This window comes from Gobio gobio (assembly GCF_949357685.1).
Source record: "Gobio gobio genome assembly, chromosome: 1".
Taxonomy (NCBI): Eukaryota; Metazoa; Chordata; class Actinopteri; order Cypriniformes; family Gobionidae; genus Gobio; species Gobio gobio.
In genome coordinates this window covers 60003116-60020372 of record NC_137097.1, presented here as the reverse complement: position 1 = coordinate 60020372, position 17257 = coordinate 60003116, and the positions used below count along the sequence as shown (strand labels likewise).

The following is a 17257-nucleotide window of genomic DNA, read 5'->3' as shown; positions in this document are numbered from 1 at the left end:
CTAAGTATTGAACTTTATTGTGCAACTCCTCAAATATAAACAATAACAGTGCTCAAAACACCTCAATAACCATAGAGCAACATGTTAAACTGCTCAGAACACCTTAGAAACCGCACGGCAACACACAATAAATGCTCAGAATGTCTTAGAAACCACATCAGATATGAATTTGATAACGCTAGTGAAAGTAACCTCTTTATGAGAGGTGTTATTTCTGTCGAATGTTCAGTCTGATCGCTATCTAACAGAAGCTTTCACTATGAGTTTCCAAGTCCTTTTACTTCATTGAACACTGATGGATTTGATCTCGCAAATGTTTTGCACTTTGCTCTTTTTTGCATGTCTCTTTTTAGCGCTTTTGCCTTATCCGTTGTGTGCGGATCCTTTTGTTTTACTGTTTTCGATGTTGGATTTTACGCACCCAGTACGTTTTGTGATGTTGGACTGTGCATGTATACATTTGGCACTACACCATTTCTTTCACTTCCTTTTTTATCTGACGTAAAACATGCCACTGGGTTTGAGAAAAACACATTTCTGCCTGGAAACAGATAATATCAAGTTAGATATGAATGGTATGAACAAAAACGGAAATAAACATACAGACCGTTTATTGCTGTGATCAATTCCGAGAGTTCATAAAGTTTGAGAATGTAAAGATATGAAAACCCCAGGGCCTTCTGACTCATAATAAAAAAAAATGTGCCATCTTCTTTCCAAGAAACCGTGCAACGGTCGCTTTGCTCAAGCAACCATTTATTTGTCTGGCAAACCACTATGTGGTTTGTGGCCTCATGTTTTTGTATTCGGTAAAGCTCTTGTGTTTTTGTTGGGTTCTCTGAGGTGGAACTGGCATTGCGAGATAAATCAAGGTCAAGTGTCAAAGGGAGCAATCGGTCGTGCTTTAAGACTTATAGATCCAAGACTTCATTATAGATCTTTTGAGAAGTTTTTTTTTATATTTAGAGTAATTTTCATGTATCTTTCGGATTCAGACATTGTGTGGTCTGACTGTATTTCACGCATCAGTGCAGAAGCAGTCAAAACAGACCTCAAGGTCTTAATTACAAATGAGAATTTGGCACAAGGATGAGAACGGAAATGGATTTTTTTTTCTAAAGCTGGGTTCTCTGTAATGTTTGTCATACCAACCAGCCAAGAGCTTAGCAGAACTCATTTAATAAGCCCTTCAAGTTGATGAATGGCATGGATATTTGGGTGTAGCTTACACATATATAACCCTCACTATAATTCTGAGGTCATAAACAAGTAGTTTTGGTTATGGTACAGACAGCTTTGTTTATATGCCACACTGAAGACGTAATGTTTTGGGTGTTACAGATGTGTTAGAGATACCCGGTTTCTTTTAACTGATAACTGTAGTGTTTAGGCAGTTATCTTTCCTTCAGGCAGATTACCTTTCTCTGGCTGTCTGCCCTGCAAAGAGTCCTTTGCATAATTAAATTTCGCTATCCACCTTAAATGTGAATGTAGAATTCAGCCTAAACAAAAAAGATGTTGGGCTTCCTGGAATGCAGACTTCAAGATCAGTACCCATAATCATAGGGTTGGTTTATTAAAGTACAGTGGGAGCGAACACATGCCCAAATGTGTCTGATGCTTCGGCTCTTGTAGACATGATTTCGGACATCTGCAGCCGCATATGACATGGACTGTGTGAAGTCTTTAAAGAGGGTTTTGGGAGGAAGAAATATGATTCAGGATCATTGAAGGAAGTCTTTTTGGTGCGGTGGTTGATTTTGGGGTGATCAGAGTCCCAGACTTACCCTAAAGAATGCAGAAATTCCCACTCTGCCCTCAGACTCATGGGAAAACAGGCAGTCGTGGCTTAAGAATATAAACTCTCACACCATTAAAATAGGCACAGATGTGACTTAATAAAAACATGATTATGTTTGTTATAAGATCTCTGTGATCTGAGTGGAATGTCAAAAATTGTGGTTTTAAAAGTATATTAAATAGTGTCATCGGGGTGTGGAATTAATGTTTGTGGTTGAGTTCTCAAAATATGACCTCAGCCTGTTATTAATGTTTGAAGGAATAAAAGGATTTGTATCTCCTTGCAATAACATTTGGAACATCTCTGTTGTTGACCTCCAATTTATGTGGAGGAGTTATTTGATCCAATATAAGTCTTGAATATAAGTCTTCATAATGTATTCATTAATCCAAAGAAAGAAATACAGTTTAATTTCTAGGCTGCTGCACATATTACTGATTCTGATTATGAGGAGCACATTATAGTCTTTCTCTGTTGATGTTTTCAATGAGATCAGACTCTAAATCTAACTTTATTCCATGCATCTGTGTCCATGCGGATTACTAGAGCAGAAAACATTTTTTTTATTTCTAATATTTGTTGCAGTTGTTGTTTATATGGCCAGAAAGTAAGATAATTCTGATAGCTTATGTAATTCAATCTTTATACCAGTATAGCAGACTACTTGCATAAAATGCATATAAATAGCAGTTGTCTCTGTGGGGGCCAAAACATAATTGTTGAGAGATGTATAACATTTCTCAAACGCCCGATGCATAATTTTTGATACATTTTAACATTATTTTTCTATAAATTGATAGATAATGAAGTAACCTAAATTGCTTGGGTCCAGTAAATGGCCATCTTGAAATATAAAAAAAATATTCTTATATTTACTTTATAAAAATCATTAAAGATTTTACAACAAAAAGACACATTTCAAAAGGCCTTTCACTTACTCACTTACCAGCCAGAAAAAAGTCTTAATCGTTTAAATTAGAACAACCAAAACATCTAATATTTCTACAATATTTTCATACATATTTCTACATTTCTACACGTTCTCCCCTATATATTCAAGACCTCAGATGCAATTGCTTATATAGTGTGTTGAAAGGGCCGGTAGTGAGGAAATGTTCTTTCCCATGCCATCTGTTGTAGAATAATAAATCGTGTGTGAGTGAGACTAAACTTTCAAGTGTGTTTCATTAATTCCGCAAGCAACACACAACGGGTCAGTGCCAGCACTTGAAACCCACGAGAGGCCAAGTTTGTTTTGTTTGCATGCTTCAGTAACAGTTCACAACAGTTTTGACTGAGTAAGAGACACTGGCCTCTGAACCTCTGTGGTCTGGCAATGATTTTACTCCAAGTGATTGATGCAAGTCGTCTGTGTTGCGCTATAGTAACTGTGTCCTTTTCACTGATTGCCTTAGATGTTGTTGAAGGGGATAGTTAAGCAAAAATATGAAAATTATGTAATTTTGTAAAAAAACTGTATAATTTTCTTTCATTTGAGGAACTGGAAGGAAATGTTTTTGAAAATGATCACGCTGCTTTCTTCCATACAGTAAAAGTAGATGGTGATTTCAGCACCTGGTCACCCCTACATTCATTGAAATTTAAGTTTTTAATTTCTGAAAATCTGTTGTAACATTTCACTTGGATTGTATAAAAAGTATCATTTTGTTCAAAATTTTTCCCCTTTTTTACAGAATAGAGAAACTTGGAACAGCATGAGGGTGAGTAAATGATGACAGAATTTGTATTTTTGGGCGAACTATCCCCTTAAATATGAAATATGTATGTAGTGTGTCAGAGAGAAAACAAACAACAGTGCAGTAAAGTTTCTTGGCGATTATGCTGCTTTATTCAAAAGCTGAATGGGGAATTACCAAGGCAGCCCATGGTAACAATATCAGGACTGTGATCCCTGAGAGGACAACATTTGAACAAAGAATCCAGATACTGGACTATAAATTACAGCCATTAGCAAATCTCAGCGCATTTAAAAAAGAGACATTTTAAAGGACTCATCAGAACTAGGTCTGATCCATAGGTGACCAAAATGCATAGAAAATCTAAACAATTATGTACAAATACAATTGTTTTAAAATGGCACAGTACATAAATACTGCTATTACATAAGATATACAGGCTCACCCAATATGGGTCATTCCCACAGAGAAACTGAAACTCTGTTAGGATCACTGTTGTTGCTCATGTAAAGCTCTCACTTAACATGTTTTGTATAGTCGGCATAGTGATGTCCAACTGCCAGCCGTGAAGGAATGGGGAAAACTGTGGCTCTAGGCCAGACCGCTTTGTGCAAAAGGGATCATAGAACTCATAGATCTGTGCTATAAACACATCTTAAATTTTAGCTGCCATCTGTTCTAACAATGTACATTGTGTTGACAGTGGCCCTGGTTGCCAATTTAAAAGCGTAATCGATTGCTAAGCGATACTTTACTTGAGCAAACAACAGTTTGTTGAAACCAAGCTGTGCAACTCCCACTTCAGTACATCTTTGAGCAGAAGCTAAAAAATATATATAATAAATCATGCCAAAAATCTCATATCTATCTGCCAAGATTGTGTGAATGCATTGGCATTAAATAATATAAAGATCTAAAAAATTTGGGGCACTTTATACATTTTCACACAGCTTTAAGTTATAACATTTCAAATCACCATAAAATGCCCAGAGGATTTAGGGAGAAAAGTGCTTAATCCTCATACACCACAGATTAAAATAACCTGACAGCGTATTTGGGAAATTTGCCTATTGCCAGCACAAAATGTCATAAAATAAAACTAATAGCAATAATAATTATAATAACACTGACATCAAAGCAATAAATTGGACCTTCATTTCATTAATTTTGTCCGGAGTCCTTTAGAACTAAATTATAAAGCACCCATGTTACTTATTTTCTCCGCCTATTTGAAAGAATTCAATCATTAAATCAAACCTGAGGGAAAGAACGTCCTGAATGGTATTTTAGAGATAATAAAATATAAAGTATGCTCTAATTTGCTAATTAGAATTTAAAACTAAGCACATAAAGCTGGCAAAAGGCTTGGGTATACTAGAAAGTTACATTCTATGAGAATTGCAAATGGGATACAAGCAACAGTAATGATATAAAGCACAGTTGATTGCCTGCAAAGCTTGGCGCTGAAAGCGTCCTTCTGAAAGCCGGGCCTTCCGTCATGTCTGACTTGGACAGGATGCTCAGGCACCAGGCAGGAAGGAACAGTTTAAAGGCGGGCCGCACAGCAGCCCAGTATAACCACGGAATGCCGTGCACCACTGCAGAGTAAATGCAGCAGCCGCACGGCTCAATAACACACTGGTCCCTCATGCCTTTCAGATACCGAGGCAGTGAGGGACGAGGATACACAACAGAGGAGCCGGTCGCCTTAATAGGCAACCTGAGGAGGGCACCACGGAGTGTCTGGGTACAGAAGACAGTGCACTGACTTGAACCTGAGGGAGAATTTCAAAATAAGAGAGCTTCAATTAGTACATGCATGCAGATTTAGATATAAGAGCAACATCCAAGTATGATCTAGAATGCTGTCTTACCTGGATGGGTCCTCCTCAACAGAGAAAGCCCCTTTCATGTTGATGATATTCCTCTTGTTCTCAAACATTCCATAACTCAATGTAATCTAAATCAAATCGGATGAAACACTGCGTTAATACAACCATACTGTATTCTACAGAACCAAGATGTTCCTGTATCAAGATTTCATTAAAGGTCATTACCTGTTTGTGTACTTCTGATTTGGACACCTGTTGCAGGTTCTCCAAGTGTGAGTGAAACAAGCTGCTTCGGGTCAAAGGAACCCCGAGAACTGACTCGATGATGTACCCAATGGTACAGTCATCAGGGAGACGGATCTTCTCCGCAGTGTTCATGAAATGGCCCCCACTGTCAACATAAAGTCTATTAATATCTTAAAACATTATGTTCTTAGATTCTGCATTACGATAGTTGTGAAGTTTTTGCACCTTGCCCAAGGGCTCATCTTCAAAGCAAGCCCACGGCTGATACAGAAGCCTGCGCCTCCCGTGGCGAACCAGAAATTGACAGGTCTCTGCGATGGAGAAACAAAAACATCAGTTACGTCACTTAGCGCTCCTTCTCATCTTTACAACCAATGTATATAAAAGTTGAGGATATTTTGGAACACCTACCATCTTGTTGTCCCCAAGTCTTTCTGTGGCTTCAATTGGCCTGTCCAAGCTGGGTTTGCCAATGTACATATCCTGAGTGTGAGGGTAGTTGGACAGCAACTTCACCAATGTCTTCACATTCACATAGTTATCATCATCCACATGACAGAACCACCTAAACCAGACAGGGATATCATTAGAACATCCGATATGGTTTGCTTTAACACTAAAACAAGTACGCATTATAAAACAATAATTATGCTATGCTTACTTTTTTCCAGACTCAATGAACTTGTCGTACTCAACGGCCATCTTGCAGGACAAAGCCTGGCGGCTGTGGGCAGCAGAGCAGTTGGTGTTGATGGCATGGCTTCCTGTGTGGACAAGAAGATGGATACTTTGTCAGTGCTCATGTAATACCCCACTTATGTCTATCACTTGAGAAATGGCTATTATCTGATAGGTCAGGCGCCCTAATACCATCTTCCCTCTAACAGCCCAGTCCCCCGTAAGCTAAGCACAAGATTTTTAAGAGGATTAAAAATCTTTAAGAGGCTGAGTCCAAACTATGCGCATATCAAAGAGGGAATGTCTGCTTCTTTCTAGCCTTGTGACTTCCGCTTGAGGAAGCTGCACTCACCAATTTTCTTCTTTAGCTCCTCATCTTCGCCGTCCGTGAAGATGTATGTCTGCAAAAACAAAGACAAAGCCCGGTTAGCTCTTTTTGCAGTCACACAAGTTCATCAATGAATCACTGCACCAGAGCAAAGACGAAACAGGAATTGGCGTGTTCCAAACGGGAATCACATGTCTTCAAGAGCTGTTTATCCCAAGCGGACTGATTAGGAACCATTGTCTGAGTTTTACGCCATGGAAAACTCAGCAAGTTAAACAAGCCAAACTCTACCCCCCAAAATAAAGGCCCCTTGTTCTTGTTGTCAATCTCTCCATGGCAACTGCTCCGCGCCCCAAAGCATCCCAGGCCCCGAACAAAGCGGGGAGCAGACCACCCCACTTACCCCCACCGCCCCCGACACTCCACCCCCATTCCATTGCCCCTCACCGCCTCCCGGTGTCTTTCCATTCTTCATCCCTCTATCCACTTCAAACATGTTAAAAATGTCCCAAAAGAGAATGGCCAAGTCATTTGGAAGAAAAGAAAGGAGCACCATGTCCTATTCTCCCAAACATACTCGGATTGATGAATATACATTCTCCCCAGTGTGCATTCACTGACGTCTGACCCCTCAGGGCTTTGTTAACGTTAAAATAGAAGGGGTTGGATCAGGAGCTCATTGTGGGAGATAAGGCAGAGCAGGTGCGAGGCAGCAGCTCCAGCTCAAAGGAGCCATTGAGAAGAAGACGCCACACGCCTCAGACAGACTGATGAAAAGGCGGCATGCCCCCAGCCATGCACTGTCGTTAACCTGTTTGCTTTCCACCTCAGGTGAGACAGCACCTGCCACCCGCCGCCTTATCACAGCCACGTGTCTGAACAGATCCACCTGCCCACACCCAACTGGCCTTGAACATGTACACCTACGCTACAAAACCGTTCTCTTATGTGCTCTTTTGTGATCTTTATCTCAGCAGTGGATTCATTTTTTTGTTGCCTTTCAAATGCCAGCACGCACACACACACACGTGGACTCATTCCCCCTTTCCACAGGCGCATTTTTTTGAATGTTCAAACATTGCCAGATAATGTTTGATTGGTTTGCAGAACAAACTCTGAGCAGATGTTTAGCGCCGCACTCTGGGGCCAAGGCCCATGGCCTGTGTTTGTTCAGGGAGGGCTGGCGGTTGGGCCGGGTAAAGGATCAGAGGCTGGCGCTGTTTGCGCAGAGTTCCGCTGAAAGGACAGACTAATCACAAAGGCAGCTGCCAAGGCAGGCCGGGCACTGACAGAGAGAGAAACCTCAGGGCTGATTAGTGCATTACAATGTGTGTGTGTGGCCACTCACCCCCAACCCTGCTCCCACTGTCCCTTTGCATTGAGACAATGAGGGAGTGGGTAAAGCCGTCACTGGGTAAATCCTAAATATGTTTGCCTGGATTTGCATACAGCTGCAGTGGTTAACTAAAGAGAGGCCTCTCGTGGCGCATGGCTTTGTTTCTCGGTTTCCCTTTTATTGAAGATATTGTAAGCCAAAATGACCCTTTTGTGGTTTCTTTCATAAATGTCAAGTCTTTTCTTCAAAATGCACTTTTCCCAGCATTCTCGGCACACAAGGAAAGTTGTTTGGAGTTCTGATGAGCGGGCAGAGGTTGGTAGGACTACTTCCCACCCTACCAAAGGCAGGTCTGGCATAGGGCAGGGAGAGCATGGAGCCTGGCCGTCTGTCTGTCTCCTACCCAGGAAGGAAGTAGAGAGATGTTACTCCCTCTATTAAACACCACATAGCCCTGCTCCTTCTACCTGTGCCAGTTAGAGACCAGAAACTTGCACAGGCTTGCCACAAAAGATCTGCACAGCGTTCACCATCTTGTGCTCAAGCCAGAGTAACTACTGCCTTAAACAGTGAGTAATTATGCAGTTAAGTATTTCAGATAGAAGTAATGATGTTGGTCATGGTACTTCTTCTGCGCCAAGCATTGATCTTAATGGCATTTGGTAGCTGTCTGTGTAACTGGACACCGGATACCACAGCCACGGCACAGCACAGGCTGTTCTCTCATTGTTGTGAGTTTCTCTCACTGGGGAAGCTGCATTGTTCCAGGGGGGAAATTTAGAGAAACAGCGGAAGCCAGAAGCTGCAGCGTGAACGATCCAAAAAGGAGCAAAAGAATAACACTATTCAAGAGTCCTGACTCATCAAGTCAAGACAATTATAAAGCACGCTTGTAATAATCAGAACCAAGTACTCCAAGAGCAAAAGAGCTCTAGGGTTTCATTCTCTTAGAAAAATACTGATAATTCCAGTGTATTAACAAGGGTAGGGGAGCTTCTAGCTGACCGTGACTAACTCTAAACAAAGACAAGACAGTTTCCCACCAAGAAGAGCCACAGGCTGCCATAAGTGTCAACAGCAGACACAGATTGGATCTACTCTCAGTGTTTACATGTAAATAGCCCAAGACAGTGAGCTGTTCATCACCCGTCAAGGCAGCATTTGAAGTAGGTAAGCGAGTTAGAAAGATCCTTCCTACACAAGTTTCGAACCCCTATGAACATGTTCACAATGTCGGCCATGCATCATTTCACTTGACATATGTGACAAAGTTCCCATGCTGTAGGTCCAACAATGCCAGGCCCGTTGAAACACTTGTCTGGTGCCAGCCATTGTGGCAAGTGGCCAAACAGTGCACCGGAGTCCTTGGGATAATCCCCGGCCGTTCAGATGACAATAACTGGGATTTAACATACTCAGGTGTTGCACTGATGAATGTTGAAATAATTTGAGAGCGGCCCTCCGTGTGTACATGTGAGGATTCATATAGCTGGCATTAGAGCCATCTTTTGTTCTTTGAGACCAGGCCACCTGGCACTCATTCTCCTGGAACTCCCCCTTGTATTCTGGGCTGCACTGGTCTTTTATGTCTGCACTGCTCCCCACCAGCTGCTGCTATTAATCCCTGCTGTTAACTCTCTTTTCTGTGGGTTAACTTCCATAAACTCCTGTACTGAGCAAACTCAGTCTTAGTTTTCCAATCTCGCCTGAAGCCTGGAGTGGTCACATCAGTTTAGCTGGATAGTGAAAGACAAACCTGAGCTGACTGAATGAGTGCAGAAGCTAAAGATGTCTGATTAAAATTTTCCGGTTCCCCATACTTTGATATTCACCGTAACTTCACAGACATAATGATCTTTGTACTCAGACTCTGCAAGCATATAAAAGTGTTGCCACAGCTGTGTCATATTCAAATGACAATGTTAAAACCCCCTCTTGTCTAAGGTGTAAGGGAAACTGATTGTGACAGAGCCCCGAGGCAAATTAAACGGACTTTTGTAAAATATATAAGCGACTACTCTAGGTGGTGGGAAAAATCACTTTGACTGCCCCGTGCTTGCCGCTGTCGAGGTGCCGAGAGTGCTTTTGTGCTGGCTGCAAAAGAGGCCTGTTTCTCAGGGCTGTATTTTCATACTGTGAGCCACTCGGCATGCTGCTGAAAAGCCTTTCCTTGCCTATAGATGCTGTCCCTTTGTGCCATCCAGCATCTCTATAACGAAGACTCTCTTTTCCCACCGCTTGGGTAGCTTGACCCAGCCTCTGCTCCAGATCCCCGGTTCCCATGGAGAGTGGGAGACAAGGGGCTGGCAAAGCTTTTCTTTCCCCCTTCAGAAAGACGCTTTGTTAGTGCTGAGAAGGGGACAGCTCTGAAGCCGCTGCTGTGATGCATCCTTAGCCCTGGCGTATTCACGGGGACACCCCAAACAATGGAGCAGGAGGGGAGAAGGGGGGACTTACAGCCACCCATCGCTCTGAGAGCAATACAGCAATTGCTACGGACAGCACAGAGAGACTATGAATATGAGTTTTATTTATTTTTTAAACCCCCCCATTTTTGTTCAATATGCGACGCAGATAATAACGTTGAACAACAATTTGAACTGTTTTGGGGTCCTGCTTGTGGATACATTTTGATAGTATTAAGACCATAGGTAAGATGATAAGATGTTCAAGCAATTTTTTTCCCCACACATTTTTACTTAATCCGCTATCGATTATTATTAGGTATGTTAATAAATGGCATCATTCAAAGTGTCTCTGAAGTAGAACACCATTATGCTACTGTGTGTTCAACAGGAAACAGCAATGTTCACAACTAATTTCATTCATGTAAACTACAAAAAGGGAAAAATAAACTTACATTTTAATTTTAAGAAAGCATAAAACAAATTGCATTATTAATTAATAATAAAATATTCATGCTACTTTTATGTATGTATGTGTGTGTATATATATATATATATATATATATATATATATATATATATATATATATATATATATATATATATATATATATATATATATATATATACACACACACACATTGGCATATTTTTTCAATTACTACTGTTGAAATTAATTATATTTACATATAATATACCCATATGTATAAAGAAAGTAATGTAATATTGGACTGGGTATTAAAGGTTTTGATGCAGACGGAAAGACGGTACACGCCATTAATCATTTTTAATATCATGAAAATAAAGTCCCATTTATTTCCAGATGGTAAAATATGTAGGCTACCTAATCAAAACTTGCAACAAGTTAAGCAAACATTGTGTACCAGTGTAAACCGACATACTTGTTGCATGTTTCTGGAGATCCAGGTGTCCAGCAGTAGATCCAGTCTGGACCGGTGAAACTTCTTAGTGGTCTTTACTGCGATGAAGATGTCATCCGAGCTGATGTCCTCAGCAGGCTGCGCGTCTGTCGCCGCTCCGGACGCCTCGGAGGGCTTATCCGCTTCCCTCCTGGTGCGGGTCAGCTTGGAAAAATAGCCAGAGAATCCTTTCTTTTCATTCTGCTCAGGCTGAGCTCCATCATCCACTTCTGATTCCCCAAGACTCTGCAGTGAGCGCAACCCGATCTCGCTCTCGTTCTGCATCCCGTCCATCTGAATCCGCTGATGCTGCGACAAAAATAACAGCAGCGCGAGACAGGTGACGGTCGCTCCCGCGAGGGAGAGCGCAGCTTTCCTGCCGTACGTTTTCAGCATGTTTATTAAACTCTAAGAGAAGGACGCTCTCTTTGTGATATATACAGCATTAATCTAAACCTCCCTCCAATAGCCTACTCTAAAAAACAAGCGTGTCATACAACTGCAGCATAGTAGCGCTGAGAGAGTCTCCTCGTTGTAACTCGGAGGGGCTTTTATAAACTGCCCACTGCATTGTTCACGCCCAGTGGGCGGGGCGTTGATGGCTATTGTGCTGTGGGAACCGCAGTGAGACTGTCAATGGGAGGACGCGTTAAAGGACAGCAGGCGAGGGACAAAGAGGGGGGAGGGCGAAGAGGACAAACAGGCTAAACATTTCCATGCTCACCATGTATGCATGTGCTAGAATCACAGTTAATTGCATATTTTTCATTATCAGGAGCAGCAGGGCTGAAAATATTTGCCCAGAAGTTGAGTACATTTGTAAATATTTGTACAAAGCATGTTTCAAATGCTTAGATAATAACAGTGTGGCTTCCTCCTGCATGGGCGCTGGCTCATTTTGGCTGGCATTTTAGGTACACTGTAAATAAATTACTGCCTTGAATTTTTAAGTACAATCAACTTGGCTATTTAAGTCATTTCAACCTAAATTGCATTAAACTGATTAAAAAAAAATAGTTGTATCTTGTATACAAAAACGTTGCTTTGATGAGTTCAAGTAATGTAAAAAATGTTGTTATAACTTATTAGGCATATCATGATTTTATACAGTGTAGAAACATAACCATTTTTATTTTATGTCTATTGTTTAACATTTCATTATTTTAAGGGGCAACGTAGGCCATTTTCCAATGTGATCTCACGACCAATTCGTACGTATTTTACGAGGTGGCTAATTGAGGTTGTACAAATTCGTACGATTTGTCTAAACCCCAGTGACGGACAGGTTTAGGGGGCGGGGCTAGGGGGAGGTCATTCGTACAAATTTTTACGAATTAGCCACCTCGTAAAATACATGCGAATTGCCGTGAGATCGGGCTGATATTTCAGAACAACGACTGCATGTATCAAGTGATTTATTGCAATATGATCCTGTAACCATATATACATAATACATAAGTGGGGTCTTATTTCCCACAAAATTAAAAGAAAAGAATATAATTTTGTATTTTATTTTTTTTTGCATGAAGTAAATGAAAATGTAAACGATTACATCGTTACATTGAGTTTTCTGTCACAGCCTACAGTGATGAGTTTATTGCACTATTTAAATTTGCAAACCTCTTTAAATTTAATTATTAATGACTCCAAAATCTCATTTTAAAAAAGTACAAATGACAGAAATTGTGACGTTGAATGAATGAAAAACACTTTTGCAGTAACGAGAACCTGGCAGAATTGTCCCTCAAACAAACATCTGTTTGTCATTTCAAAATATAGTTATATATTGATTTCATTATTTCTTTTAGGGTGAAATTTGACCTGGACATGTCACCTCTGAAGAATAAGACTGCTCCTGACATGGAATGTCATCTGCAGGCATGCTAAATCACATCAAGTACCAGCTCTTTCTCAACGTCAACATTCAAATCAAGCTCTCAGTGATGGCGCGCTCCAGTCAATCCATGGCAGCTGACCTTGTGAGGCCTTCAAACAACCGCATGTTCCTTAAGCTTGCTTTTAAAATGGCACCTCTTCTGCGATGAAGAGCCTGTAGAGTTGGGAGCATGACCCTGACCATGACTTCCAGCTGACACCTCGGCAACTGCTGGTGACAGACTTAAATGCTACTTCTAGCCATCGCAACAGCTTGCTTGCAAAACAAGCAGCCCACACCACATTTTAAGCCTCACTCTTAAGTCAGGCTGAACAACTGACTTGGTTTTTGATAAAAAGAGATAATTAACACTCAAGAAATGGTTCATATAATTTGGAATTGAACAAAAAGGGTTGCTCCTTCAGATATTCTACAGGTCCAAGACAAAGCGTGACAGTTCAAACTTTCCAGTGCTGCTAACAGACAGACAGCATCTTTTGTTAATCTTTTGAAGCAGCCTACAAAAAAATGTGTTAAAACCAGTATAAGAAACCAGGCAGAGGGTTCTCCTCCCCCGGCCTCTGTTCTTTTTTAGGATCAGCACCCTTCTTTTACGCTGTGACGGAGGAACACTTTGACAGGCTTCTTGTCAGATTCCTCAGACAATCTGTGCAATGAAAAGCAGGACTAAACCACACAATTCGAAAGTTCCGCTTGTTTCCCAGATTCATGCCAGCCCCCCCCCCCCCCCCCACCCCCACCCCCCCCTCCTCTCTGATGGATAACAAAAAAGGGAAGAAAAAAGTTTCTTTTCTTCCATCCTCTCTCATTCTCAAAAAAAGGCCTCTCCCCCCATCTGCCCTCCATACCACATCCCGGATCCTTCCCCATTTGAAGACATTACCGCCGAATTCCAATTAAATGAAATCTCACATCAAGCGCAACCCGCTTCCCCACAAGAATGCCCAGTGATCCTGCTGCTACAACCCCATTCCTGCATCTACGCTGCAACCCCTTCCCGCTATCCCACCGTGGCATCTGGAGCAGAATGATGGAGAATCTCAGAGGAATGGATATGATTACCGCTATTTATAGAGTCACTTTAATGTGTGTAGCACAAAAGAGAGGTACGGCATTTCGTAGTGTGTGGCAAGCATCCTTGCTAAATGAGACTGGATGCTCCCTGTCTGAATATCCCCTTTCACCGCCTGCCAAAACACAAACTCTCAAGGCTTGGCGCAACTGTTTGATTTGGGATTTGAATGTTTGCGAAGGGTAAACAAAGCAATTTCAGCATGCTGGCTGTATTTGAGGACAGAGTTGTCTTATCTGGCCGTTCAGTTTAAACAGTTCCCTTGATGCAAACTGACTCGCTTTGATCTTAATACCCTCAATGCACCACAAGTACAAACATAGATTCTCTGGGTAATGAGAGCGGTCTGTTCGGAGTGGTAAAATGGCATCATGTTGATAAAGGCACATCCTTCCTTCATCCGTTCCATATTATTATTTTTTTATCTCTGTCTTCTCTTTTCCCTCCAACCATTGGGCAGATGCTTTGAAGATGGAGGTTAAATTCACAACAGCTGAATGTGAGCATGCCGGCTACGAGGCATCCCACTGTATCCTTGTACAATGGATACATACAAGGATACAGTGGGATGGTTAGTGGCTGTCTGTCAATCTACAGTCTCCTGTTTATTATTCTGGTCCACATAATGGAACATTTAACTGTAATACTTTCATCTGGAGTTACTGTATGTGTCCTGTATGGTGGTCTCTTTCTTTTTTCGGGGGTCATTTCTTCCTTTTGGCCAGCTACAAAGCAGAACTGTCAAATAATGAATACAATTCATGACGTACAATCATCTCTTTCCCCAACTAAAGAAAAAAACGTCTCTTTGAGATGGTGGCCATGGCCGTTAGACATATTTAATGGGGATCTGTGAAATGTTCGATTGAATTATGCAAGCACCAAGAGTCCTGCCAAGAGTGAGTCTTTGGAGCTTCAATGTCTCACTGTCTTGTTTCTTTTCTTTTTTTTTCCAGGTTTCTTTCTCCAAAGCTCTTGGATGGGAGGGGATTCCAAACAGTGATGGCCCTGGATATCATTCCTATGGTGTAAGTGCACAGTGATACAATGAAAGTATATCAATCCCATCTGGGTAAAATATATTTCAGTTAATGGAAAAAGTATCTATGTACTCTAGACAGATGAGGGGAAAACATTCTGTATTTATTTGTCTTTTTTGGGGCTATAAATCCTGTGGAGCATATCCTCTACGGTTGCATCCAGAACAGGGAAACATGATGCAGCTTCTGAGGGACCGCAGAGTCCCCTGGCTCTCACTTCTGGTGTGACCTGTAATCCTATCAATGCTAGCACAGCCATGCTGGGAGAATAAACAGAGCTATTGGCTTCTGCCACAGCCCTTTTTATACACTGTCCTTCTCTCTCACAGCGCATTTATTTCAGCCTTGGAATAAATATTCCCGAATTAGAAAATGTACTCGGATGACTTGGGTTTGCACCTCGGTTTTTCTGCAACTTTAACAAATAAACATTGTCTGTTTTCCCAGGGCTCATCCAAGCCTTTGATTCACCCGTCGTTCTCGGCGGATCTTGCGATCCTTAGAGGAGAATTAGTTTTGTTATTCTGAGAATTGCAGATTGTTGGACTGTCATTTATTGCAGATGTTGGACGCCTGGGTCTGTGTCACAGTGCCAGCTGCTGTTGCTGTAACTTGTGCTTTGTTTCCACCATGTCAAATGGATTATGGGAAATTTAGCAATGGATTAAATGGCCTTTCTGTAGCAGTGGGGGGTCAGATTGCACCCATGGCTTGTCCGGGCATGTCCTTAACCACATATGCTCAATGTATGTAATGTCACAACATTACATAACGCATGTGGCGCTCCCAGAACTCTTCTAAGTGATATTAAATATCTCACTGACATGAATCACCATTCATAAATTAACTGCTCATTCGTCTCAATAATTTACTGTATAACCATTTGGAACCGCAAATTAAACACTTTTTTAGAAGCATTGGAACCATATGTGGGATTTACATAAAAGAAGCAGAAGCAAATAATCTCTGCAACCTTTCGACAGTAACATTTTGTGGCTGATTACAGTTTGAGGAAGAAGTGGGAGGTGTAATGATGGGAAAGGAGCCGCTTGGCTCCCTTTTGTATAGTGCTGGAACAGTGAAGCTGGGACAAGGACGCTGCTGTTTGTGGGTGAATCAGCCTCTGGATCACTCAGCCTCTTTGAAAGAGTTCTCTCCAACCTATACCCTTCCCTTTTGTGGCCTGCCACTACCTTGCTGAGCGAGACAATGAGCCAACCATTGAAAGCTGAGACATGTTTCTGTGCTGCCCAGAGCCCATTAAACTCTAAAGCACTACTGTAGGTCTCTCTCATCAGGCCTCTATTCTCATTCTAATAGCTTGCTGCATGCCAATAGGCCTGTCACTAGAAGCACCCCTCGCATTCCAGCCACAAATACGAGTGGGTTTAAGTTGTCGGGTTTCCCCACCTTTGAGTTCTGAGAACGCTGCCAGTTGTTATGATGTAACCACATGTCCTTTTGTAATTGGGTTTATTGATCACATTCCTTTCCCATGCCTCTCCCAATCTGATCTATGCAATGATACTGTGGACAGAGTGACCACATTTACAACTATATCTTACATATTTATATTTCCCCTTAAATACTTGGTATTCTATACAGATGTATTGTAGCAAGTATCTTAAAAATTGCCCTGGCACTCAGATGTTGAACAGTTTCCTTTGTTTTCATTGAAAACAATGGGATGTTGCAGGAATGGGGTTTGGGTGGGGTGACTGCTGTTGAGGGGAATTACCTTTTCTCCAGCCCATTTTGGTTATTTGAATGCTAAATGGCTTTTGGGAATGCTGAGATGGCTCCTCTGGGAGAATATCAAGAGATCTCATTATGTGGATCTCCTGGTGCTTTCAATGGTAATTAATGGAGAGATAAGCCACTGTTGATATTCAAATGTTAACCTGGATGAATAGTGCTCAGGAGAACCATGGTTTGTGCTGTTTAGTTAGCCTCATTAAAGGGTTAGTTCACCCAAAAATGAAAATTCTGTCATTAATTACTTACC

The 17257-nt window shown here is 41.5% G+C and overlaps 1 protein-coding gene across 2 annotated transcripts; it reads right to left on the bottom strand.

Moving 5' to 3' along the window:
* Positions 1-3619: 3619 nt before the first annotated feature.
* lfng (LFNG O-fucosylpeptide 3-beta-N-acetylglucosaminyltransferase) lies at positions 3620-11812 on the bottom strand. Of its 2 annotated transcripts, XR_013816688.1 has the most exons (9): positions 11226-11771; positions 6607-6655; positions 6238-6340; positions 5988-6141; positions 5802-5887; positions 5556-5721; positions 5373-5458; positions 4267-5273; positions 3624-3990 (listed from the first exon to the last, which is right to left on the bottom strand). XR_013816688.1 is itself a non-coding variant. In XM_079819378.1 (8 exons), the coding sequence occupies exons 1-8, from the start codon at positions 11637-11639 to the stop codon at positions 5207-5209; spliced, it is 1125 nt and encodes a 374-aa protein (XP_079675504.1). In that variant the 5' UTR covers positions 11640-11812; the 3' UTR covers positions 3620-5206. The 2 variants fall into 2 exon arrangements, 1 of the variants encoding a protein (XP_079675504.1); XM_079819378.1 differs by having other exon boundaries at positions 3620-5273; positions 11226-11812.
* Between the last annotated feature and the right edge of the window lie 5445 nt (positions 11813-17257).

Excerpts from the sequence above, each read along its gene's own strand:
- lfng (XM_079819378.1), bottom strand. The coding sequence starts at position 11,639 with ATGCTGAAAACGTACGGCAGGAAAGCTGCGCTCTCCCTCGCGGGAGCG. Across the intron at positions 6,142-6,237 it reads TTCATTGAGTCTGGAAAAAA|GTGGTTCTGTCATGTGGATG; the intron begins GTAAGCATAGCA and ends TGTCTGGTTTAG. Across the intron at positions 5,722-5,801 it reads AAGATGAGCCCTTGGGCAAG|TGGGGGCCATTTCATGAACA; the intron begins GTGCAAAAACTT and ends TTATGTTGACAG.